The 25,163-nt window shown below is 51.2% G+C and overlaps 1 protein-coding gene across 1 annotated transcript in view; it reads left to right on the forward strand.

Moving 5' to 3' along the window:
- LOC144249866 (uncharacterized) overlaps positions 1-25,163 on the forward strand; it is a 155,046-nt gene that overhangs the window by 9,432 nt on the left and 120,451 nt on the right. Inside the window, 8 exon segments of the mRNA XM_077792064.1 lie at positions 2,871-3,030; positions 6,759-6,929; positions 10,611-10,736; positions 13,686-13,835; positions 14,317-14,454; positions 16,593-16,731; positions 18,155-18,379; positions 18,481-18,484. Of these exon segments, the coding sequence (XP_077648190.1) occupies positions 2,871-3,030; positions 6,759-6,929; positions 10,611-10,736; positions 13,686-13,835; positions 14,317-14,454; positions 16,593-16,731; positions 18,155-18,379; positions 18,481-18,484 (1,113 nt within the window).

Below are 25,163 nucleotides of genomic sequence, written 5' to 3' on the forward strand. Positions count from 1 at the left end.
CATTGTAGGATCGAGCAAGATGGTAAAGTTTGAAAGGGGAAACGCTTGGATTCTCAGTCCCCCTCCTGCGACCTCATTTTTCCCCCTTGCAGAGGGACTCAGTTCCACCCGTGCCCAGGCTGAGCTCAGGTGGCAGATTCTGAGCTGGCTCTGATGGCTGGTCCTTGGGGATCTGCCTGTTAGGAGCTGCTGCTGCACATTCCCCCAGATCCCCTGCGGAAGGCACTCATTCTCTGCTTCCCTGGCGCCTGGCCCTGAACCTGGCATGCTGGCCTCCCCAGAGCACCAGGGGCCTTCCTGGTACCACGTTGGCCGTGTTAGCATCGTCCCAGGAGATCCTGAGGCCCTGGACTTCCCTCAGCGAGGCGGCCTGCAGCCCTTCCATCTCCCCGCTCGCCTGGGTGCTGCCCGAGTTTGCTTGGTCACAAAGGTTTTAATATTTTCCAGTTGCAACCAGGGACATGAGTGTGTCTCACCCCTAATGTCCATCTCCGGGAAAGCAGCTGGTTTCCCTAGAAACAGCTGTTCCTGGAGCCAGGGGCACTGAGGTTGGAGACACTGGCTGGCCTCTTCCCTCCACCCGCTCCCCTTCCCCGGTCAGGGTTTGGAGCCTACCCCACCACCCAGTCTGGGCAGCTGCCTGCTCTTCCCAGCAGAGCCCTTGGCATTGAGTTCTCTCTGCTTCAAGACAGAGTTCTTCCATGTCCACCAGGACAGCTATGGCCCACAGAGCCCTCTCCCAGCTGTCTGGGCCCTGGGCAGCTGTAGAATTCGTGGTGAGGATGTTTCCTCCACCGCTTCCCTGCCCCCAATGTCCGACCTCAGTGCACACAGGGTTGACCCCGCTGTGGGACACTGAGGTGCCAGCATTTCACTCCCTCGTGCAAATTCATCAATAAGACCATTCATCATACAGGGGCGTGTGAGAACCAAAGAGAACGCCCACCGGGCATGGGGACTGGGCTAGAAGTTGCAGGAGCAGGGGACGGCTCTGCTGCTCCTTGGCTACACCCATCTGGGCCAAGTCACTTGATTCCTAGCCTCCCTGTCTTCATCTAGGAGAAGGAGACAAACATATCACAATAACAAACCCCAGTGGAGACTGTCTTCTCCCAGGGTTGCTGCCGGCTCGTGGCTGCCGGTGTTTCTGGAAGAACTCGGGTATTCTCCCCTGTGAGGCACTTCACCAACAGGACTGACACACAGCCACGGAAACACCTACGAAGCAGTCCTGTTTTCTGTGAGAGGGAGGAGGCTGGGTGGGTCTCCCTGCTGGGCAGGTAGGGATGGCAGGAGGTCCCCGCCGGTGCCCCCAGGCCCTGCGTGGGAAGGCCTGGGGGTTGGGGGAGGAAAACAAACAACTTCCATTCCAGGCAAGGCTGTGGGGCTGTGCCTCTGAGGCCCTGGTGTGGTGGGGCCAGGAGCCCCCGTGGATTAATGAGTTCCAGGGGCAGTTGGCAACACAACTTTGACAAAAGCGTCCATTGAAACCGGCCATGAGTCATCTGCTTGGTAAGAGCAGCGGGGTGCAGGGGCCTGGCAGTCTCGCAGCCTCCCTGGGAGAGCAGACGTGGCTCTGTCCACGTGGCCACCGTGGTGGCGTCCAGTGGGCGAGGCTGGCAGCCTCCCAGGCAGCAGAGGCCTCGTGCCTCAGTTTCCCAACGGTGCCGCTGGCTTTGAGACAATTTCCCTCAAATCATAATACTAATACTCTATGGACAAAAAAATCAGTATAAGAAAAATAAAACTCAACACATAAATTTGTCCCTAAGGATATCCTTGATCTTCATCTTGACCTAGCTCCTTTCTTCCCAGCAGGTGACACAAGTCAGGTGACATGAAGCTGTGCCCCAGCTGCGTGTGCACAACCTTAGAAGCCAGTGGCCCTGGATATCAGGTCCCCCGCCCACTCACCCAACTCGCCCTCCCCTCTCCCTCCCCGTCCTGGCACTTAAAGTCAATTGAGATTAGAGACTCTGGGATCTTTATCATTGAACATGATGCTTACCTTGCTTTAGGAGTCTATCGATGACAAGCACAGTTCTCAATTTTTCCTTTTTTTTTTTTTTTTTGGCATTTAAAAAATCATCAGAATTGGCCAGAGATGGTGGCTGGCGCATACCTGTAATCACAGAGGCTCAGGAGGCTGAAGCAGGCAGATCCTGAGTTCAAAGCCAGCCTCAGCAACTTAGCAAGGCTCTAAGCAACCCTGCAAGACCCTGTCTCCAAATAAAAATTTTAAAAAGGGCCAGGGATGTGGCTCATTGGTTAACTACCTGGGTGCAATCCTGGTATAAAAAGAAAAAGAAAATTATCAGAGCTGGTCGTTGACTTTTATGAATGCCTCTTTAACTGTATTGAGCTTTTTTCTTATTTTCCCTTGTACACTCGTGTGCACGTACACACACATACACACACACACGCAGATGCATCAATACTGTTTTTGTGGTACTGGAACTTGAACCTAGGGGTTTGCACATGCTAGGCAAGCACTCTACCACTGATACAATCTCAGCCCTTTTCATTGTTTTGAGACAGGGAGGGCCTTGTGAAGTTGCTGAGGCTGGCCTAGAACTTGAGATCCTCCTGCCTCAGCCTCCCCAGCCACTGAGATTACAGGTGCAGTCGGGCCCTCATTTGGGTTTTTTTTTGAGAGGTGAACTGGGCTATGATACACGTGCTGTCCTCTGGTGATATAACCAGGCAGAGTGGGGCTGGAGTGCTGGGCAGAGAGGGCATCTCAGGAGGCCACTTCCAAATGGTGCTTAATAAGAGAGGTTTGGATCCTGTGTTTGGGGATGTCTGGAAGCCCAGAGCCAGCACGTGGGTCTGAGCCCGTCCTGATTCGGGGTGGGCTCTTCTCTCCCCAGAACTGTCTCAGCAAACAGCAGCTCCTCTCGGCCATCCGCCAGCTGCAGCAGCTGCTGAAGGGCCAGGAGACCCGCTTCGCGGAGGGCATCCGCCACATGAAGAGCCGACTGGCCGCACTGCAGAACTCTGTGAGCAGGGTGGCCTCGGACGCGCCCCCAGGTGGGTCCCCGTGTTAGCACTGCTGGGGCCTAGAACCCACTCAAGCGGCCCGCAGTTCTGTCCCCAGCCCAGGTCACCCCTGCAGGAAGCCCTGGACGGTCCTCCCTCCTCCCTCCTCCCTGCCTCCCTGCCTCCATTTCCATCAGAGGGCACATCTTAACCCTGGCTGGAGTGTGTGTGTGTGTGTGTGTGTGTGTGTGTGTGTGTGTCTGTGCGCGCGCGCGCGCTCGTATTAAAACTGCGCCTACTGTCTCCCCCGACATGTCACCCTCTTTCCTCTTACACCTTCATTCTGGGCTACACAGCCATCATGGCCCTATGATCCTGCAGAACTGCCAAAGCAGTTGCTCAATAAATGTGGATGGCATCAATGAATGGATTCCAATTAGTTAGAAATCAATCGTCAATCAATCGTCTCCACTTTCCTGCCCCTACCCAGTGGGACAGCAATGGGCTTGTCATTTAACAAACTTTTTTTTTTTAAGCACTCTTAATGGAAATAAGGGCCTTGCACATGCGCGGTAAGCGCTCTACCGCTGAGCTTTACTCCCCATCCTTAAAGGGCTGTTTTTTAGGGCAGTTTTAAGCAAAACTCCTGGGAAAGCGCCAGAGCGCAGGCGCACGCCCCACCCGGTGCTGGCGTCCCGCAGCGGGTCAGCCCCGCTGCTCTGTGCGGGAGACTGAGGATCGCTCGGTGTGTTCAGGCGTGAAAAGCATCCTCCAGGGATGTTCCAATGCGGGGAGGCGGGGAGGGTGCCCCCGGGACGAGTCCCGCTTGTCTGTTGAGGTTGCAGCGCGGCCCGAGGCCCCTCTGCAGGGGACAGCTCCGACCGCACAGGGGCGCCTTCCCCTGGGTGACCCTGCGGGCGGGCGCGCTGGACGCGGGCGGGTGCTTTCCTCTGGCTCCCTGTCCTGGGGCGGGCGGGGACCGAGCCTCTGGCCTGACCGCACCTGCTCACCGCAGACACACCATCGGGGCGCTCTTTGCGGTGGAGACCGTTTCCTGGGCCGCTACTTTACAGAAGTTGTGGTGCAAATCCAGAGGCTCAGCGCGGAGCCCCCTCCTGCTTCCCTTGGCTGGGCTCAACCTGCCAATCAAAACTCACCCTTCCCAGGCAGGTGATGCCCCAGCCCTCACACACCAACTCCAAGGGGCAGTCAGGGCGTCCTTCTCCCTACAGACTGGGAAACTGAGGCCAAGAGAAATGGGTTAGCAGCCTCGGGGCCTTGATCCAGTGATTCTATTTTCTCCTGTTAAAGGCTGGACTCCACAGAGCCTGTTCCACGGGATTGCAGAGAACTGCCTGCAGGGAACCTTAAAGCACGGCCTGCCCGTGTCTTAGGCCCCTGTCCACCAGACCCACGGAGAGGCAGTGCTCATGACATAACTCCTCCTCTCATCCCCAGCTTGGGGCTTTCTTCCCTGAGCCAGGTTAGGTTTTTTAAAAGTGGTAAGTTCTCTTTTTAAAAAGTGCCCATCGTGTACTGTGCCTCACAATAGGTGCTGGACGCAGTGCTGGGTGCGTCACAGGGGTCCAGCCCCGGGACAATCCTATCAGGTTGTCTTGAGGTCCCTGGGCCTCGGGAAGGCCAGACATTGCCCCAGATCAAATGGCCAGTAGTGGGGAAATTATCTTCTGCTTTGTTGTGGGGGCAGGGGCATTTGCTGGGGGTGAGCAAGAAGAATTGCTGGTCTTCCTGTTTCTGGCACCAGGCCCTGTGTCTCCCTGACCCCAAGCTGCTGTGATGACTTATCTGCTGATCTCATTCCTTACACACTAACCTCATTCCAAAAGGTGCAGGGAATTCATGTGGCCCTATGTACTCACCAGGACATGCTCATAAAGTGGATCCACCCAGGGGTTCCTCCTCATCCTCCACTAGAGCAGTGGCCTTCAGCTCTCTTTGGGGATGTGATTGACCATTGATTTCTAACTAATTGGAATCCATTTATTCATGCCACCCACATTCATTGAGCCACTGTTATGTGCCAGATACTATTCAAGCTATCTAGGTACAATTACTTGTGTTGTCCTTCTTGAGGGTTTTTGTTTTGCTCTTGGGTTTTTTGTTTGTTTGTTTTTTCAGTACTGAGCATTGAACCCAGAGGCTCTTTACCACTGAGTTACAGCTCCACCCATTTTTTTAAATATTTATTTTTAGGTGTATGTAGATGGACATAACACAATGCCTTTATTTTTTTATGTGGTGCTGAGGATCGAACCCGGGTCCTGCCTGTGCTAGGCGAGCGCTCTACCACTGAGCCACCATCCCAGCCCCAACCCCCCACCCATTTTTATTTTTTATTTTGAGACAGAGTCTCAGTAAGTTGCCCAAGCTGGCCTTCAGCCTGAAATTCTCCTGCCTCAGCTTCCCAAGTCACTGGGATGACAGGCATGTCCTATCATGTCTGGCTCTTTCTTGAGGTTTTTAAATATTTCTTCTTCCCAAAGACACCCTATTCCTTTCCCCCTACAGTGTTTTAAACTTTGTCAGCATGATAAAGTTATTTAAAAATAACCATAGAGTCACCTATCTCAGGCTCTGGGCAGCGCCCTGTGGGCCTGCCGGCCTCTGGATGTAAGCTCCCTCCTGCCTCAGGAACTCCCCATTAATAAGAACCCCTGAGAGCTTCAGGGATCAGCTCCTGCCCTCCTGCCCCTCCAGGCTGCCCTGGCTGCCCCGTGGAGAACCCTTGCTGAGTCTGGCCGGGGTGCAGTATCAGGGCACAGTGCGGTGGCCTCTTGAGGGCTGGGTTTTGTCTGTCTTGGTCGCCAGTGGCAAATTCTCTTTTTAAAAAGTGCGTTTTACCTGGGGACGCAGGGAGAGCCCAACACATGATGTGTCATTCATCTGCTGGTTCAAGAACCATTTATAGGTCATTCACTAAGCGCCAGGTATAGGGCTGGTGCTGAGGACACAGCGGGGACCAGGCCAGACGGCACCCAACAGGGAATACTAACCCCAAGGTGGAGACAACCCGGCCAGCAAGGATGTTCAAATGGTTGCCAATCTAAGAAGAAAGTCAGGGAGCTGTGGGGCGAGGTGCCCTGGAGGTCTCGGCTGGCCATGGTGGCCCGGGAGCACTCACTCTGGGCGGTTCTAGCATTTGAGTAGAGACCTGAAAAGCAAGAAGGGGCCAGCTGGGAGAAGTTCTGGGGAACATTTCAGGCAGAGAGGCCTGGAGATGGCCTGAACCTAGCCTGTTCAGGACACTTAAAGAACCCGAGTGAAGCCAGGGCTGGTGGTGGACACCTGTAATTCCAGTGTCTTGGGAGGCTGGGGCAGGAGGATCACAAGTTCAAGGCCAGCCTCAGCAACTTAGCGATGCTCTAAGCAATTTAGGGAGACCCTGTCTCAAAAATGTCTGGGGATGTCGCTCAGTGGTGAAGCACCCCTGGATTCAATCCTCAGTACCAAAAAGAAAAAGAAAGAAAGAAACCCAGGGGGCTGGAGCTGCCAGAAAGCAGAGCCAGTAAGTGGCAGCGAGAGGGCGAGGCAACCATGACAGGGCGGAGTCCGCCCCTCTCTTAGGCTCCCACTTGGTGTCGCTGAGCCTTGTTGCGCCTTTCATCAAGCAGGCACCCCAAGAGCCCCTGAGGACTGGGTGAGAGGTGTGTCCTGCATGGCACAGCCTGCAGCGGGACTCACAGAGGTCCCCCTCTGTAAGCCAGGAAGCCGACTATGGCCCGGAGGAGGGCTCCTCACCCTTCCTTTTCTCCTTACAGTTTCCTGCCCGGCGCTGAGCGCCCCACCTGACGGCAGGAAGTTTGGAAGCAAGTACTTGGTCGACCATGAAGTGCATTTTACCTGCAATCCCGGCTTCCGGCTAGTGGGGCCCACCAGCGTGGTGTGCCTTCCCAATGGCACCTGGACAGGGGAGCAGCCCCACTGCAGAGGTACGACCCAACGCACTGCTCGGGTCTGCTGGGTAGGAAGGGTTGCTCCCTGGGACACTTTCGCTTGATTCTTTAATCATTCCTGGACCACAGAACATGGGGAACTTGTCTTGACTCCAGGCCTGGGCTGATCTCTGCATGAGTTTGCTAAACCCTCACAACAAAGTCATGTTCTTGCATAGAGGGAGATTGAAACCTTGTGGTAAGGTCACACAGCTGGGAACACTCTGACCCCAGAGTCTTTGTTCTTCAACACCTTCCTCTGCCCTGGATTCTGGCAACTGGGTCTTATTAGTTGGGGGCAAGAAGCCATCCGTGCGTGAGGAGAGGGACAAGAGGCAGGGCCTGCAGTGGTCACTCTGTTCTGGGGTTGCGGTCTGCTTGTGAGCTGCAGGGGTTCCTCAGGATGGAGGAAATCCCACTGGTGTCCTTTGTGTCTGTAGACAGGCTCAGGGAGAGTGCTTTGAGATGTGTGGACGCAGGACACGATTTTTTTCTTTATGCTAGTTTGAAAACAGAACTTTATGATGTGGAGTGCCAGGTTTCAGTTCTAGCAACTAAAAGGCTCAGGGGTCATTCCAGTTGAACTGGGCTGACTGGATTGTGCAAAATAACCACACAAGAGACACAAATACCTTTTTCTTTGGGGTCTCTGTGACAACTCCTCTGACCTTAAGGGTCCGCAGGAAGAGAGAGAGTGAGAGCACATGCTGACCCCTTTTATTGAGAAGAAGCTATTCAAATGAGGCAAGAGATCAGGTTTCAGGGGGGCTGAGTCTGTCTTCATGATGTCCACTGTCAGCAGGTTGACTGACACCTAGGTAGGCCAATCAGGTAAATTCCTGTTGAGAGCAGAGTGTCAAGGCAGCTGCAGTCGGCTAACTTGGGAGAAGCCGTGTCCAGCAGCTGCTGAGAGATGGGTAGTGACCTACGAGTACTTCACTGCAGCTACCACAGGGTGACCACCACGCCCAGTTTATACTTAGATGAAAAATACCCTATCCAACCCATTCTAGGACTGGCCACTACCTTGCTCCCTATGCCAACCCTTCCCAAATGTTAGTATACGTGGCCCTGGTATAAGTCCAGGTGGGCTGCACCATGTGGTCCTCTGGTGGGGAAGGACAAATGGCCAGGAAGGAGGCTGCAGAGAGAGAGCTCAGGATGAGTCTGGAATGAGCTGGGGAGTTGAAGATCAACAATCAGGAGAGCACCACGTGGGACCATGGAAGAGGTCAGCCGACTCACCGCCATGGTTGGCAGGCAGGACCGTCCACTCCACACAATGATCTTCAAGGGAGAATCTGACCTTCCGGGCTCTGACTTCGGTGAGGGGCTACGTAGCTCTCCCAAGACATCAGGCAAGAGGCAGTGAGCCTGTTCGGATGTCCCCCCTGGCCAATGGGTACAAACCCTCTGTCTAGTGTAGCTTGCTTGTGACTGGCACCACACTGGCTGGTTAGGGCCCCAAATCCATCCATGCTCTGAAACTCTCAGGATCTTCTCTGCTTCTAGTAATAGCAGGAACAAATACAGGGAGTTTCTCAAAGTTGAGTTAATATCAGTAATAACTAGAGAATATACTAAAAGTGCCGATTTCCTTGGTCTTTGGAGGCCTCAGTGCCTGCTTCCCGTGAGCTGTCTGGGTGGCTCTGGAGCACACTGCACAGAGTCATGGAGGAGGTCCTGCTCAGCGTGGGGAGTCCTCCCTCATGACGAGAGCACCCAGGATCCCTGGAAGACACCCTCTTCAAGTCGCAGAGACAGAGCTCAGCTGGGGGGCGCCAGGGGTCCCACCTCTGTCACGCAGCTCTTTTCCATGCCTGGGCTCCTGGCCCCCACGTTTGTAGCTCTCTGCCCGAACACATCCTCCCAGGTCTCTTCTCTGATCCACTCCTCTTGTCGTCTGAATCACACGATGCTCACCATAAATGCACGCTCTCTTCAAGGACAGAGAATATGGGTGGTACCCAAACAGTGAGCCGGCAGCACCAGGCCATAGAATGCCTCTGACTGCACCTCAGATTAGAAATGTGAGCGGGCGTGGTGGTGCACACCTGTCATCCCAGCTCAGGAGGCTGAGGCAGGAGGATCACCAGTTCAAAGCCAGACTCAGCAACTTAGCAAGGCCCTAAGCAACTTAGCAAGACCCTAGCTCTAAATTAAAAATAAGAAGGCTGGGGATGTGGCTCAGTGGTCAAGCACCCCTGGGCTCAATTCCTGGTACAAAAAAAAAAAAAAGGTTAGAAATGTGGGGAGTTTGTATGGAGCCTGTCAATAAATGAGCATCCTGGGCAGATCCAGAGAAGGCAACAGGACGGGTCCAGGGGCACCTGTGTGTGTATGTGTCTGGCCACTGAGGCCCCAACAGACTCCAAGTGGAGGCCAGACTCTGTATCTTCCACTGGAGGCCCCCAAAGAGAGGCAGTGGCCCCCAGCCCTTGGGGTCAGGCTGAAAAGACACCAGTGTTCACACCTCTTGACTCTCTGCCTCTCCATGGCTTAGTGGTGGCCCACTCTTGGAGTGGGCTGGTGGCCATGATGGGGCTGGACCACAGGTCCACACAGCAGTCCAAGCTCCATGGCATTTGTGAGCAGTTGTTCCAGCCCGAGTCCTGGAAACTGGTCACCTGAGAACAAAATGGCTGGCGGAGGGCACAACCAGGCTGAGGTTATAGAGCCACGGAAATGGGTCCTGTCCCCTGGGCAGGTGACATTTGCACAGTCTGGGCCCTATGGACAAACAGAAGCCCTCAGACAGTTTATATAACAAGGCAGCCCCACAGGAAGCCAAAGTCCTCTTGAATCCCCCCAAACAAGGCTATGATTCTCCTCAGGCAAAGCACCTCCCTCTTAGAGGGGTGGGCGAGGGGCTCTTAGGTTGATGAGGGCAAGGGTTCAAGTTCCCATATGCTGCCAGCAGGTCAGCAGGCAGACCTCTTCTTCCTGCGCAGATGACTTGTACCTGGACTGAAACCCAGCTTAGGAAATCCATAACAAGCACACAGCCTGAGGGCTTTGAAAATCATCTTTACATAACTAAGATATGCAGATGAGTGTTGGGGAAAGTGGATGCATACCAAAAGCTATAAATAAGCCAAGAACAATCACCTAGCACTCAGAGAAAAATGGAGTGCACTTTTACAGTCCGTGTGTCTACCTAGAGCTCTTCCACAGACCCGTCGAGGGCATGAGCAAGGAATGGCATTACTGAAAAGTCAATCACTCCTGCCTGGTGAAGCATAGGAGAGCTTGCGGCTGTGAAACTGGGGGACTCACTGTTCCCATTCCCAGCATCCTGCTGGGCTATCCCTCCCCTTGACAACACCCCTGAATTTCACTCCTGTTTAAAGGTTGTTCCACTTTGACGCTGGCTAATGGGGACAGAGGGAGTGGGCAAGAGGACAGAGGCCTCCGCCTGGTTACAGCTGTCTACACTGCAGCTTTGCACACTAAATCAGTGCCTCCGGTGGAGCACGGCCAAGTGCCAGGCCCACTCCTCACAGAGAGCAGGGTTACTGAGGAGAGGAGCCAGGGCAGCACGTCAGCCAGGTGGAGAGGGCTGCCAGGTCAGGTGGGAGCAGACAGCTGGAGGAGTCCCGTGACAAAGGAAGTTGGCTCATGATTGCCTTTTGTTTTAGAGCTGGAATCATCTGTGTTTGGGAATCCCTTCTCTCCTAGGTACCAGCGAATGCTCCAGTCAGCCTTGTCAAAACGGCGGAACGTGCATCGAAGGCGTAGGCCAGCACAGGTGCATCTGTCCCCCAGGGAGGACTGGGAGTCGCTGTCAGCATCAGGCTCAGACTGGTACGTAGCTGCTGCTGGCTGGTGGCAATGCTCCACTGCAGGGAGGTGAGGACCCTTGTCACTGTCACCAAACACAGATGTGTTGGGAGCTCAGTGCCCCTCAGTGGAGTGTGTCTGTCCTCTCTGGTGGATATCCTCCCCGTCCCTAAGGTGGTCACTTGGAGGGAACCTGGCTCTCCCATGCAACCCAGTAGCTCCGCCTGTGAGGATGTGGCTGGGAAGCCTCACTGTGGTCCTCTGCTCCATCAGCATCTCAGCCAGCAGAAGTCTTTCCTCCAACCTTCACGTGCTACAAGATGGGCCGTTGCTGATGCAGTTCAAAGCATTTGAAAATCTCAACAGCCAGACATTTGAGTAGTGAGTCCCAGTATATTCCCAGCAGAGGTTTAATGTGCCACACGGTGGCTCGTTTTGCACATGGCAAGAAAACCTCATGACAAGGGACCTGTGGAGAATGGACAGGGTTCCCATGCTCTGCTCAATCAAGACTTCTATTTAAAAAAAAAAAAAAAAAAGAAAGAAAAAAAAATTCAACCCAAAGATGTTCTTTCCTTTGCCAGAAAAGCCTGGTGGGGTCTCTGTGGGGGAAGTGTACTGGTGGATGCCCAAGGTCAGGTTTGAATAGTGCCCCCGGGGATTTGCCTCTCACTGTGCCTGAACTAGGCTAGTGAGTCAGCCTGCTGGGTGCTTCCTCTAGGGGAGCCCAGGGCCCCTGTAGCTCCTGTCCTGGGGCCAATTTCTGGGAGAGGGGGGCAGAGGCTTCTTGGCAGCCCCACTGCCTCTGTTTACAAACAAGGGGAGAAGAAACGGCCCCCACCCCAGTCTTGGTCACTGAATGTTCTACCCACCCACCTCATGTTGAGATTTCTTTTGCTGTAGGACCTTCAGGACATTGTCCCTCAGGTCCAATGGTCACTATGAAATATCTGTATGACCAGAATCCTCACCATGTTAAGGCTCTTAAAGCAGGAGACAGAAATGTTATCCACCAGTTGGTGGTCCAGATCCACCAGCTGGCGGGCCAAGTGGGAGGCTGTAAGTCTAACCTTCTAGCACCTCCTGGGGTTTGAGTACACCCTTTATAGTCCAAAACCACATTAAAACATAAGTGGCTGTTGCTACGATTCAGAACCATGAACAAACATCATGAGATCTAAAATCATAAGCAGAAAAGGGAGTGGGCCCAAACCTCCCTAGTTGAGTACAAATTAGGGAATGGTCACTAATGTGTAGACAATCAATCTCTTTCAGGGTACATAGTCCAAATTTAAAAACCGGGAACCAAAGGCAGAGGACTTTTACATTATATAAGAATTGTCATTTTGTGTTACCAAACATGCTTTGCTAAGCAACCGCTGATGGGCACAGAGGCAGGGCTTTCCCTGGGAGAAGCATTTCTTACATGACGTGGAGTCTCAGGGCAAAATGGAGTCTGTTTGATTATTGCCCAAGTAGCCTGGCCCATTACAACCAGGAAGGTGAAAGCGGTCGTTAGTAGGTACATCTATCTAATGCCAGCTCTTGTTCTTACAGTGTCTGTGAAAGGCCAGCAGACATCTGAGCTCTTGCTCACCTGCCAGGAGCTAGAACCTTCTTTTCCTTCCCCTCAGGGGGCCTGTGTCCTTGCAGCTGGGGTGGGGGAGCCTGTCTCCAAATGTGTGTGTGTATGTGTGTGTGTGTGTGTGTGTGTGTGTGTGTGTATTTTTTTTTTTAAGACAGGTCTTACTATATTGCCAGCTGGCCTTGAACTCCTGGGCTCAAGTGAGCCTAGCCTCTTGACTGACTCAGCCTCCCAAGTAGCCAGAACTACAGGCATGTCCCCCAATTTCTTTTTAAAAAATCAATTCATCTTATTTTAATTGTGATAAAATATAAATGACATTTGCCATTTTAATCACCACATTCACATCCGATTGCTTGCTACACCAACCAGCCATCTCCAGGGTGCTTTCATCTGCTAGACTTGGAATTCTGTCAGATTCCCCCTACCTCCTTCCTGCCACCAGCCCTGCCCACCTCGCCTGCCCCATGGACTGGACAGCAGGTGCCCCCTGTGAGTGGAGTCACAGGAGGACTGTTGTCCTCCTGTGCCTACCAGGAGTCCTCCCACTAATTCCTCTCCAATTTCCCTTAACCATATAAGAGCTCCAAATCCTTTGAAAACTTTGTAAAAATAGTTAGAAAACTAGTTTCTGTTCTTGGTAACACACACACCCACACACACCCCCAAAAAATAGAGACCCAAAGTTTTGAACTCCAAGGATCACTGTTGTCCCTGGAGTTCAAGTGTTTTTTAAAAAGAAGGGAGCAAAAATTTGCTCCCCAAATGTAGGCTCTCTCTTCACTCATTGCTTCTTTTGCTGAGAAGAAGCTTGAATGTTCTCTCTTATAAGTGGATGCTGATCCATAATGGGGGGGACATGGGAAAAATGGAAGAGCTTTGATGGAACAAAGGGGAGGGAGGTGGAAGGAGGAGCATGGGGCAGGAAAGGTGGTGGAATGAGATGGACATCATTACCCTAAGGTACATGGATGGCTGCACGTAAGGTGGGACGCTGTGTCGTGCACAACTAGAGAAATGAAAAGTTGTGCTGCAGTTCTGTACACTGGATCAAAATGCATTCTGCTGTCATACCTAATTAAAATACATTGATTAAAAAATAAAAAGCGCTGGGGATGTTAAGAAAATAAAATAAAAGGACGGGGGACTTCGCGCCCTGGCGGGCCTTGGCGGCGACCGTCCGGTGGCCTGCGTCTCCACGCGACATCTCACTCGGGCACCCCCGGTCCTCGAGGCTTGGGCGCCCTGCCGGGGTCCTGGAGACCTGCACGTCTTCCTTCTCCACTCCAGGGGCAGCGCTCGGGAAGGGCCGCGCGGGGCTCCCCAGGGCTGGGCCCCCCCGCAGGTGCACCCGGCCGGCACTGAGGAGTCCCGTCTTCTCCCCGCAGCGGCCCAAGAGGAGGAGGACGAGGGCGACGTGGCCGGCGACCCTGCCTTCAGCCGCGCGCCCCGCTGTGCGCAGGTGGAGCGGGCGCAGCACTGCAGCTGCGAGGCCGGATTCCACCTGAGCGCCGCGGCCGGCCGCAGCGTCTGCCAGGGTAGGCGCGGGTTCGCGGGGACCCCGGGACACCCGGGGAGTGGGCGGGGCTCCCTCCGCAGCCCGCCCACCTGCAGGGAGCCCGCCCCGCCCTGGGTACGCGGGAAAGGAGAGGGTGGGGCGGAGGCCGCTTCCTGGGCGTGGTCTCGGAAATCCCCGCCCACTTCGCTGTTTTGATGTTAAACAAATAGATGTAGCTGCTGGGTAGACCTTGGGGGTGCTCTTCAGAAAGCCAGCCTAGAGAAAGCAGCGGGGCGGGGTGGGGATCCCAGGCGCCTCCCCTTGTCGGATCCCGGCCCCGCCTACGTGCCCAAGCCACGCCCCTTCGTGGCTGTTATCCAAGTGCTCTACTGCGGCTCAGGCTCAGCAGCTACCCCAAGTCCAGCAATAGCCTCAACTGCTAGAGAATGGGGCCACCCTAGTTGGTGGCTGGATGACACCGGCTTCGTGGCTCCTGAAGTCAGCGGCCTTTCTCTCCTCAGATGTGAACGAGTGTGAACTCTTTGGGCAGGAGGGGCGGCCCCGGCTCTGCATGCATGCCTGCGTGAACACCCCGGGCTCCTACCGCTGCACCTGTCCCAGTGGATACCACACCCTGACTGACGGGAAGACCTGTGAGGGTGAGTGAGCTGCAGCAGGGGCAAGTGGCCCTGGGTCTGGACAGTACCATCTGTACCTGATCACCAGCTGCTGCCGCCACGCATCCTAGCCCCGACCTCACAATCAGGAGTCAGTGTCTCAGGTCCATTGATCTTTAAACACAGCAACAAAAGGGCCTCTCAAAACCAGACCATGCCATCTAAATAGGAAATGAGTTGCTTAACCTGTGGGAGTGACTGTTTTCAAGGTCAGATCATTTCCACCCAGCTGGGGCTGGACCCAGAGGCAGAGCAGCCAGTCAGCCACTTCTGATGTACAACCTGGAGAAGCCCATTAGATTCCAAGGCCTTGTATGGGCATCTGCAAGGCCACCTTTAAAAGGGATGATACCTTACAGTCACTGTGCCTCCATGTGGCCAGATACACAATGCTGGCCATGTCCATGTCCTTCCGAAGGTGGAAGGCCCAGGGACTGGCAAGAGTGAGGGCTGCCACTATCCTTGTGCTTGAGCAGTGAGGAGAGGATGGGGTTTATCAGAGCCTCCTAGATGGCTGGGGGGATGCAGATGGCTGGGGCGGGGTGCAGATAGCTGGGGGGCTGGTGGCCACCACCAGATCTGGCCCCAGGCAGCGACCCTTCAGAGGAGCACACACCCACCCTCCTGCCTCCAATCTGCCAGCCCAGCTGAGAGTCCAGAGGGCTGAGAGTCCAGAGAGAGCCCAGGCCAGTGAGCCTCCTAGAACAGAGGGGGTTGGATGGGCACAGGTAGGAAGGACATGACTGGCTTAGGTTCTACCCCTGCTGAATCCTGTCCCTCAGTCCTGGGGGACTGGGTTGAGCTTTCTAAGGCTGGTTCCAGGAATGGTGACAAGGGGCCTTCATGGACAAGTGGGAGTGGGAGGCACCCAGGGGGCAGGGGAAGAAGTGTAAGTGGGAGTGGCTGGCAGAATGGAGAGGCTGAGAGCTCTTGCAACAGTCACTGTTGTCACCAGCCCCAGGGACAGGGACATACCAACAGCAGGCCTCCTGTGACCCCACCTCTCAAGTGTTGACATTAATAAACACGAATAGTCCAGTTCTCCACAGCAGCTCGTAGTCAGAGCGTGGTAGTCCCCGTCATCCCTGGAGGGTACGTTCCAAGACCCCCAGTGAATGCCTGCAGCCAGAGCTGGTATCCAGTCCTGTGTACATACCTATGTTCAGTGCAGCTTATAAATTAGGCACAGTAGGAGATTAACAGTGAAAACTAATATTAGAGCAATTATTAAAATATACTCCAATAAAACTTATCTATAACATGAATTATTTCTAGAGTTTTCCATTTCATATTTTTGGATCATGGTTGACCACTATTAACTGAAACTGAAGAAAACAAAACTGTGGATGGGGAGGGACTGCTGTAGACAGCCCAGGCTCCTCTGGGTGCCAGACCCTGAGCTCTGGTGCTGTAGCAGGCCTCTGGCGAGAATTGAATCTACTGACGTAGAACCACCACACACTGGCAGGACCCACAGCCCTGCTCTCCCCCATGTATCCCCGTGGACACAGTACACTGAGGGCAGTGCTGCCCTCTAGGGCAGTGGCAGGGGCCTCCTCCATGGGCAGGAAGAGGTGGCTCCCTGCTAACTTCTCTTGGGGGTCCCCTGCAGGCTCAGGGGGGTCCACCTCTGGGACTGGAGTAGCAGGAGGCATCCAAGGAGCTGCCCCCCAGCCCATCCCACAGCTCATGGAGGCCCACAGAGGACTGCTTGAAGTGGGGAGAGATGGTCTTCAGCGGGGGGGACTCCCTGGGTGCTTGGAAGGAGAGCAGAGCAGGGGGTGTCTGCATCTGGTGGAGGAAGAGCCCAGGAGGAAGGTTTTTCTGGAGATTTGAACCTCAGCATGCAAACACCAACACAGAGGCCTTTGGGCTGAGAGGGAGGGAAAGAGGTCAGATCCTGGGGAGCGTGCTCCCCAGCATGGTTCTGCAGCACTTCCGCAGGTCCCTGGTCTAGATGGCTGGGGGTGGTTCCTGCCTGAAGATAAGTGCCATTTGAAAGTCCACCTTGTGTGGAGTGCTGCACTCAGAGCCTGTTGGGGCCGCTCCTGTGGTTTGGTGATGGAGGGAAAGTCAGGAGTGGGTGGATGTTTACCCTGGGTTCCTGTCTTGTATTTCAGATATTGATGAGTGTGCAGGTCCACAGCCCGTGTGCCCGCAGGGGACCACATGCATCAACACCGGGGGAGGCTTCCAGTGAGTCAGCCCTGAGTGCCCCGAAGGCAGCCACAATGTGAGCTACGTGAAGACTTCTCCCTTGTGAGTACAGCCAGGGCCACCCACAGCTCTTTGCACCCAGGCTCCCACCTGTACTTGTGGCAGGGCTGGACGCCTCCAGGCCTTGGAGGAGGGAACAGCTGTGTCACAGGAAGGATGAGGGCCAGGGAGCTGGGCGACCAGCTTCTCTGAGCTCCCATTTCCCTTTAGAGGTTTGCATTTAACACTTTGCCATAAGAACCCATCTTGTCACGGGAGAGTAATGCACCAAGGGCTCCCCTGCCACAGATGATGGTGGCACTACAGCCACCTGTGGGCATGGCCAGGGAGGGCGACCAGACAGAAGCAGCTGCCTCTGATGTTACCTTGAATCCCACAGCAGCCAGAGGCAGGTATACATGACCCGATTTGGAAGATGGTCATTTTCTCAATTCCACGTAGCTGGTAACTAATGGACCGAGTCATGCACTGCACTTTGTGTTACATCATCTGCTTTTCCAACAGTGCTAGAAGGTTCAATGCCCAGTATGCTCCACACTTAAACAGTAGAATTGCCTTTTATGGGAGATGGACATTTAAGGGTAATAACTATCCCTAGCACAAAGCCCCCACACTTCTCAAAAAGATCCTGAGAGCCCTCACACTATCTTTAAGATGCAGAGAAGTGACTTCATAAGCTTAGTTATTTAAGTTGCTCTTTGGATCAAAGCGGAAATTAGAAGCATCAGGAAAATGTGTGGCACCTAAGAGTGACAGTTATAAAAGAGAATGAGGACTCCAGAACCTTCCCAAAGGAAGGGACCTGTCTGTTGTGGCCTCCAGGGACATGAGATTAACAGGTGAGTGTGATATTTGATCTGCAAAATCATGATGGTCAGAATCGCCAGACACTAAGTTTTATTTGTCTTTTGTGTTTGATAAGATAGAGAAATATGGAAAACTTTTCTATGGGACCCTGATTCCAAGTGGGTAAGGAAGACAGGGTTTCCTGCTTTAAGAATAAAAGTCATTGTATTTGGAAAGCTCGTGTGTGCTGTCCCACACTGCAGCTGACTGTGGGGGTCCTTCCATGACAGGGGGAGGTCTTCCCACCTGCAGAAAGGGGACCTGGTTTGAATTCCAGTGTTGCTATCATTATGAATCTTCCCAGGCTTCGTTTTTCTTTAAAAACTAAAATAATAGCACTTCAATATAGACGTGTACACACACACACACACACACACACACACACACACACTCCCCACATGAGTCAGCAGGGCTCCCAGGACTGGAATAGATGCAGAGTCCCTTCCCTGGACATGCCTGACGCCAGCCACATTCACTTGCCTGCAGCTCCGGAGCCCCTGGGTGAGGGACTCAGGGCTGGGGAAGGCCCCCTGGTGATTTTTGCAAGCTGGCAGGTCGGGGGAGGGGGCCCTCTAGAGCTTCCCCAAGTCTGACTGCGTCCATCTTGCCTCTGCTCCAGCCAGTGTGAGCGAAACCCCTGCCCCATGGACAGCAGGCCCTGCCGCAGCATGCCCAAGACCATCTCCTTCCATTACCTCTCTCTGCCCTCCAACCTGAAGACGCCCATCATGCTCTTCCGCATGGCCACGGCCTCGGCCCCCGGCCGACCTGGGCCCAACAGCCTGCGGTTTGGGATTGTGGGTGGGAACAGCCGTGGCCACTTTGTGATGCAGCGCTCAGACCTGTGGGGGAGCTGATCCTGTGACCCGGTCCTCCTCAGGGCAGGAGAGGGGTGAAGGGGAGGGCTGCTGTTTGCTGACAGCTATCTTCTGGCTGCTGCTCCAGGCAGGTGGGTGACTAGAAGGAACATCATCATACAGAACCCACCCTACAGGGAAGGGGGAAAACCAGGGAAGAAAATCCATACAGTAAGTGGCCTGGTGATTTCCCAAAGTACTTTAACCCAAGGGACAAAACAATATCTGGCTACTGTGTTTAATTTTAAAGATAATCTTAACTTGTATGTCTGTATTAGCTTCCTTTTTCTTTAAAAGTAATGACAGTTTTACTAATACATCTTCAAATTCACCCTTCTAAACTATATAATCCAATGGATTTTTAGTCTGTACACGCAGTTGTACAGTCAACACCATTGATAATTCCCAAACATTTTCATGGAATATTTTAAGAGAAATTCTGTACTCTTAACAGTTACTCACATTTTCCATCCCACCCCCAGACTCTGGAGACCACCTTTTAGCTTTCTATAGATTTTCCTACTCTGGATGTTTCCTATAAGTGGAGTCATAGAATAAGTTACCTTTTGTATTTGGCTTTTAGTTAGCACAATATTTTCAAGGTGCTTCTGTGTTGTAGCATGTAGTATTCTGTTCCTTTTTATGGCCAAATAACATTCCATAATATGGAGATAACATTTTTTTTGTCTTTGCATCAGTTCAAAGGCTTTTGGATTTTGTTTCTGTTTTTGCTGTAATGCATAATGCTGCTATCAACATTCATACACTAGATTTTGCACGGACAACTGTTTTCATTTCTCTTGACTATACATACATAGGAAAGGAATTGTTGGAGCAAACAAAAAAAAAATCTATGTTTAACTTTATGAGGAACTGTCATACTGTTTTCCACAGTGGCTGAATTATTTACATCTCCACCAGCAGTGTGTGAGGGTTCAATTTCTCCACAATCTTACTAGCACTTGTTTTTATCTTCTTGAATACAGCTATCAGCGTTGATATGAAGTGGCATGTCATTATGATTTTGATTTACATCTTCCTAATAGCCAATGATGTTGAGCGTGATTCAAGTGTTTTTATTAGCCATTCATATATCTCTGAAACACTATTCATACCATTTTTCATTTTTTAAATTGGGTTGTCTTTTTATTGCTGTGTTTTAATAGATACAAGTATGAATTAGTCTACTCAGGCTTCCATAACAAAATAACACACTGTGGGTAGCTGAAATAACTGAATTTTGTTTTCTCACAGTTCTGGAGGCAGGAAGTACAAGGTCAAGGTACTGGCAGGTTAGTGTCTGGTGAGGGCTTTCTCCTTGGCTTGCAGATGGTACCTTCTTGCTGTCTCCTTACTTGACCTTTCCTTCACGCTGGGTGACTCTTCCTCTTATAAGGACACCAGTCCTATTGGATTAGGGCGCCTCCTTTATGACTCCATTTAATCTTAGTTATCTTTTTAAAAACCTCATCTCCAATTATTGTTCCATCGAGGGTTAAGGTTTTGACTTATGAATTTGAGGGGAGCACAATTCTGTCTGAATGGGGTGTTTTCTGTATATATCCAATTACCCCAGATCCAGTTGTTGAGAAGACTATCATTTTCCCAGTTAAATTGTGTTGGCCTGCTTGTTAAAATCAATTGAGCATAAGAGCTTGCTTCTGGGCTCTAATTCTGTTCTGTTGGTCTATGTGTCTACTCTGTGCCAGTACAGCACAAACGTGGTCGTTTGGATCTGAATTGCCTCCCAAAGCTCACATGTCAACGGCTTGGTCCCCAATGCAGCATGTTCAGAGGTGGGCCTTAGGGAAGTGATTGGATCCTGAGGTTCTAACTTAATCAGTGGATTAACCCATTGATGGAGCCACAATTTAGTGGACTATTGGGAGGTAGGGGAAATTTAGGAGGTGTGGCCTGGTTGGAGGGAGTGGTCCCTGGCAGCATGCCTTTAGGACCTATATGTTGTATGGACACCTTCCTTTCTCTCTTGCTTTTTCTGCTTCCCAGCCACCATGAGGAGAGAAGCTTTGCTCCACCACATGTTCCACTCCAGAAGATTCTGACTCACCAAGGCCCAGAAACAATGGAGTCAAATAACCAGGGACTGAAACCTATGAAACAGGGAGTCAAAATAAACCTTCCTGCCTCTAAAATTGTTCATCTCATGTATTTTGTCATAGTAATGGAAAGCTGAGCACCGCTGTAGCTCTTTGAAGTAAGATTTGAAATCAGGATATGAGTCCTCCAATTTTGTTCCTTCAAATTATTATTATTATTTTTTGCTACCCATGAGTTTCTTGCATTTCCATAGGAATCCAAGATTGTCTTACCAATTTTTGTTAAAAATAAAATAAAAGTAAAAAAGCAGCTGGTATTTTTTTCAGAAATTACACTGAAGTTGTAGATCACTTTGGATAGTATTGCCGTCTTCATGGCATTGTCTTCTAATCCATAAAACATGGGATGTCTTTCACTGATGGAACTTCTTTCCACCATGTTTTGTGGTTTTTAACTTAAAAGTCTTACATTTCTTTTGTTGAACTTATCTCTAAATATTTTATTGATTTGGATGCTACCCAAAATGGAATGACATAAGCAGTTTTAAATGGAGTGATACTGCTAGGCATACATGGGAAACAGAATTAAAGTTTTAAAAGAAAACAAATAATTCCCTTAGGGTGGCAATCATTAAATCTTCCTCACAAACTTTTCCTGTGGGCTTTCCATTGCTTTGTCCTCCTTTCCCTTTCCTTTCTGTGCACAGCTTTTCCTGGACAGACTTACTTAAGACGTGTAGGAACAAGCTCTATCAGCCTCTCCGAAGGGAAAAAAAGAAAAGGGAAGCTGAGTCAAGAAGCAAGGAGACCAACTGTTCTGTTTGTTGAAGGCTGGCTGGAGAGGCCTTTTCCCCTGGAGTTCGTGTATTTGAACCACCTAATATGTTATAACCCAAGCGTCTTCCTTGAAAAAGGGGGAAAAAATGCTTAAATAGAAAAACCAACCTACAGAAAGGGTGTCCTGGGATTTGCATTCATGCTAGATTATCCTGGTGCTTATTATGTCCAAGACTGACCTCAGGCATTAGCAGAAAAGGCTGCCAGCTATGCAGCCCGCTTTCATGGATTTATGGGAACCTCCCAGCTCAGTAATTACCTGAGAGAACTTGCTAACTACAGACCCCGACTTCTGGACTTAAAGGTTGATTCCTTTAGCTTGAGGAATAGCACTAAGAAGCACTTGCCTCTGGGATGGTTTGTGCAGGAAGGCTTGGAAGTCCTTTGTACCTGAGTGTATTTTCCTCTCTGATCAGGTCTCTAGAGCATTATTTCACGGAGAAAAGGGCAGGAGGGTATCCGGCCAGGTGAGGGCACAAAGTGAGCCAGATAGAGCAAACTCCCCCATTGCACCCGAAGGCCCTGCTCATCAGATTGTAACTCCTGTGTCAGGAACAGGCTTGGGGAACAGAGCACAGGTATTAGACCCAACTTCCTCCTCCTCATATTCTCCTATGGATGAGTCACACTTCTAGCCTGAACTGACTTTCCACAATCCTGCCCTTCCTGGCCTCTGCATATGTTACATACAAAGAAACTACACACCAAACAAGAGAAAGAAGGGAAAAAAAGTTAGGAAAAAACTGTAACCTGGGCAACCTGTCTCCTGGTACATGAAGTCTAGCTGCTTGAAGAGTCAGGACTGTGTTCTATTGGAGTGTTCTCTTGGAATCCAAGTGTGTGGTGTTATCAACAGAGCCACTTCTTAATCATATGTTAAACTATTCAGGATCACAAGCCCCTAACTAATGTGCAATTTGGTATTAGTATCTAGACTTAACCCAGGCTGTCCCAAAGTGTCCTTCTTCTATTACCAAAATTCCAATACCCCAAATCAATCTCCAACCTGTAATAGAATTTTGGGGAAAGACCAAACACTTGTAAGTAAGGGAAATGCAAAAACTCCCTTAAAAATTACTGTAGGCTTGAATATTCAAGACCTCTTCTAGCATTGCACAGATGAGCTGTACATGAGGCTAAGATGGCTGAGGCTGAATGCGATCTAGAATATTCCTGACACTCTCTTGGGATAAGCATATTTGAAGTTTTCATTATCACCAGGTTGGGCTACGTCTTCTTTGACAGACACATAAATAACATTTCTGTATGGCTGGTGGGAAAGCTATTTCTGGTGTGCACTTTCTTTAAATGGACTATCCCAGTTGATCCTGATGCCATCAAAGAAGAACTTGGCTTTAAAATTAGATGCACAGAGGCTCATACTTGATCCAAGGAAATAACCTCTCATATGCCTCACAGCTTGTGATTCACAGCTCCAGACTCCCTCAATGGGCCCTGGGGGTGGAGCAGACCCCAGAGTGAAAGGCTGCCCTCTAAGGGATTGGGGAATTCCAAACAGCTCTGGACATGTGGGGACTGAGATGAACTATGAGGTCTAGTTTTCCTCTTCAGATGTCCCCATTTTGACTGAAGCCATTAGGACAGACTGCTGGCTGTCTATCAGGGGCTGGGCCTTCTCCCTCTCTGCACTCAAGGTTAAAGCACATTTCCCAGCCTCCCTTGGAGCCTGGAGTGGCCATAAGATCAAATGCTCAGTGGAAGGAAGAAAACATGATTGTGCCCTTAGCAGTCCTGGGCTGTGAAGCCTCCTGGGAGCTCTTTTCTATGTCCTTGAGCTCCTTCCTGACACCTAGGGTGGCCCCAAGTAGAGACTTTTGGGATGCCAGAGATGGGACACGGCAGACTGCCATGAGACTGGACCCCTGAGTGGGTGTGTGGAGCAGAGAGCTGCTGACCTGGAACCCCCACATGGGACTGTTACACATAGGTGTCTGTCCAGAGCTGTCACTTGTTAAGGTCTCCTTGTTACAGTGTTTGACTTGAGCACCTGTCCCTGTGTTTTTGTCCCATTAACTTTTTTATCCTCCTTGGTATTTCTTAACCTGCTCCCCTCTAACCCTCCATTGCCCCTGTTATTCAAGCCATTCACCATCTCAACAGCCCCCTAACTGGATGGCAGAGCCTGACCCCCTGGCATGGTGAGTAGGGCCACCCCCAGTACACCCTGCCCACCCCTACAGCCTCAGCTCCCCATGCTCCCCCATCCTGGCTTCGTGTCACACTGAGAGACAGAGACCCACAGGCAATTCCCAGGCCCTCTCCGACTTTGTCACCTTCACAGAGCGATTCCTCTCTCCCCAACCCTTTTCCTTCTCTACACCTGCTAAACTCCTACTCAGCTTCACGGGAAGATGCACCTGATATCCTCAACTGGACCATGTGGCTGTCTCTGTCCTGGGAGCCCTGCCCCTTCTGGTTTCCTCTCCAATGAAACAAGTTTCTTCTGTCAGCTTAAGTGCACAAACATGCAAGGGACAAAATGATAGATACACATTAGGAGCTTCAAATGCAGAGTTACGAAGCCACTCAAGTTCCCCTAGTCAGAGTGACCTTTACTTCCCCCCTCTCGTCTCAGTTCCTGTGGCCAGGCCAAAAGGTCAGTGGGTCCTCACAGAAGGTCTAAAACCCTGTCTCTGGCAGAGGTGGTGCCTCCCACACTGAGCAGCATCAACCCTCAGGCGCAGCTCCCCACGGCAGGCCTGTGCTGAGTAGCTAGGTTGTGTGGCATAGGGACTCTGTCAGCTAAGGGACTTGCCAAGGTGACCCACAGGCTTGGGGTGAACAGAGAGTGAAACTGAGGCCTGACCTCCAGCTGTCCTCATCCCCACACATGAGGCCCTTTCATGCCACAAAAGGGAAGAGGCCATGCTGCCGCGTGACGTGGGGATTGGGATAGAACAGCCTCATTCTGTCTTATTGAATGGGGACATTCCTGGCCACTGGACCTCTTCCAGCATGGGTTCATCTGGGAGAGGAGCTGTACGCAGTCCAAGCTGCCCAAAGACAGAACTGAAGAGAAACAAGGAAACAGACGTGTCCTATGGCAATGACCTACACCTTGCAGCACCCCCTTCCCATGAGGAGGGTTTGTGTCTGAGTTCACACACCCTTTTTCCTGTTTAACCATAACAAGACATTTTTCTGATTTTTGCCTCAGGTTCAGTGATTATATGGATGGAGAGTGGGTCATGACAAATAACCAGAAAGAAGTTCAACAAGCAAAACTCACTGAGCATAAACCCTACCTTTATAGAAATACAGCAAAATTTAAGCACTATGTTTTAAAACTATTAGTGTTAACAAATAATTTAGAAATATTATCCACAACTTCAAGTCCTCATGTTCTATAGCACAGTAGGGTGACTGTAGTTTACAACTATTTATTACATGTTTTAAAAAGAGACACCCCAAACAAAGGAAGGATAAATGTTTAATGAGATGAAAAGGATAATTATTCTGATTTAATCGATACATATTATATACATGTATCAAATTATCACACTGTACCCGAGAAGTATGTACGTTTATTAGGTGCTGATTAAAATTTATAAAAATAAAATTCAAAAAAATTTTTAAAGAAATATTATTCAGAATTTTAAAATGACTTCTAGTTTTCCCCAATGAGTCAACTTCCATCTATGCAGTGGGTGGCCAGGGCAATGCTTACCCTTGGACTGGAGATCAGGAAACAGGGGCTCCAGCTCAGCCCTATTGCTAATTTGGACTCAAAGGAGTTCACCACCTCACTCAGGTTATTTATGTGTATCTGGGGCCTTTTGCAATTCTGTAGCTTGTATTTCTCCCCCAAGGGAGGCTGGGGGCCTTCTCGTAGAAGATGCTGGACACTAGCCCAGTC

This window comes from Urocitellus parryii, chromosome 12 (assembly GCF_045843805.1).
Source record: "Urocitellus parryii isolate mUroPar1 chromosome 12, mUroPar1.hap1, whole genome shotgun sequence".
Classification (NCBI taxonomy): Eukaryota; Metazoa; Chordata; class Mammalia; order Rodentia; family Sciuridae; genus Urocitellus; species Urocitellus parryii.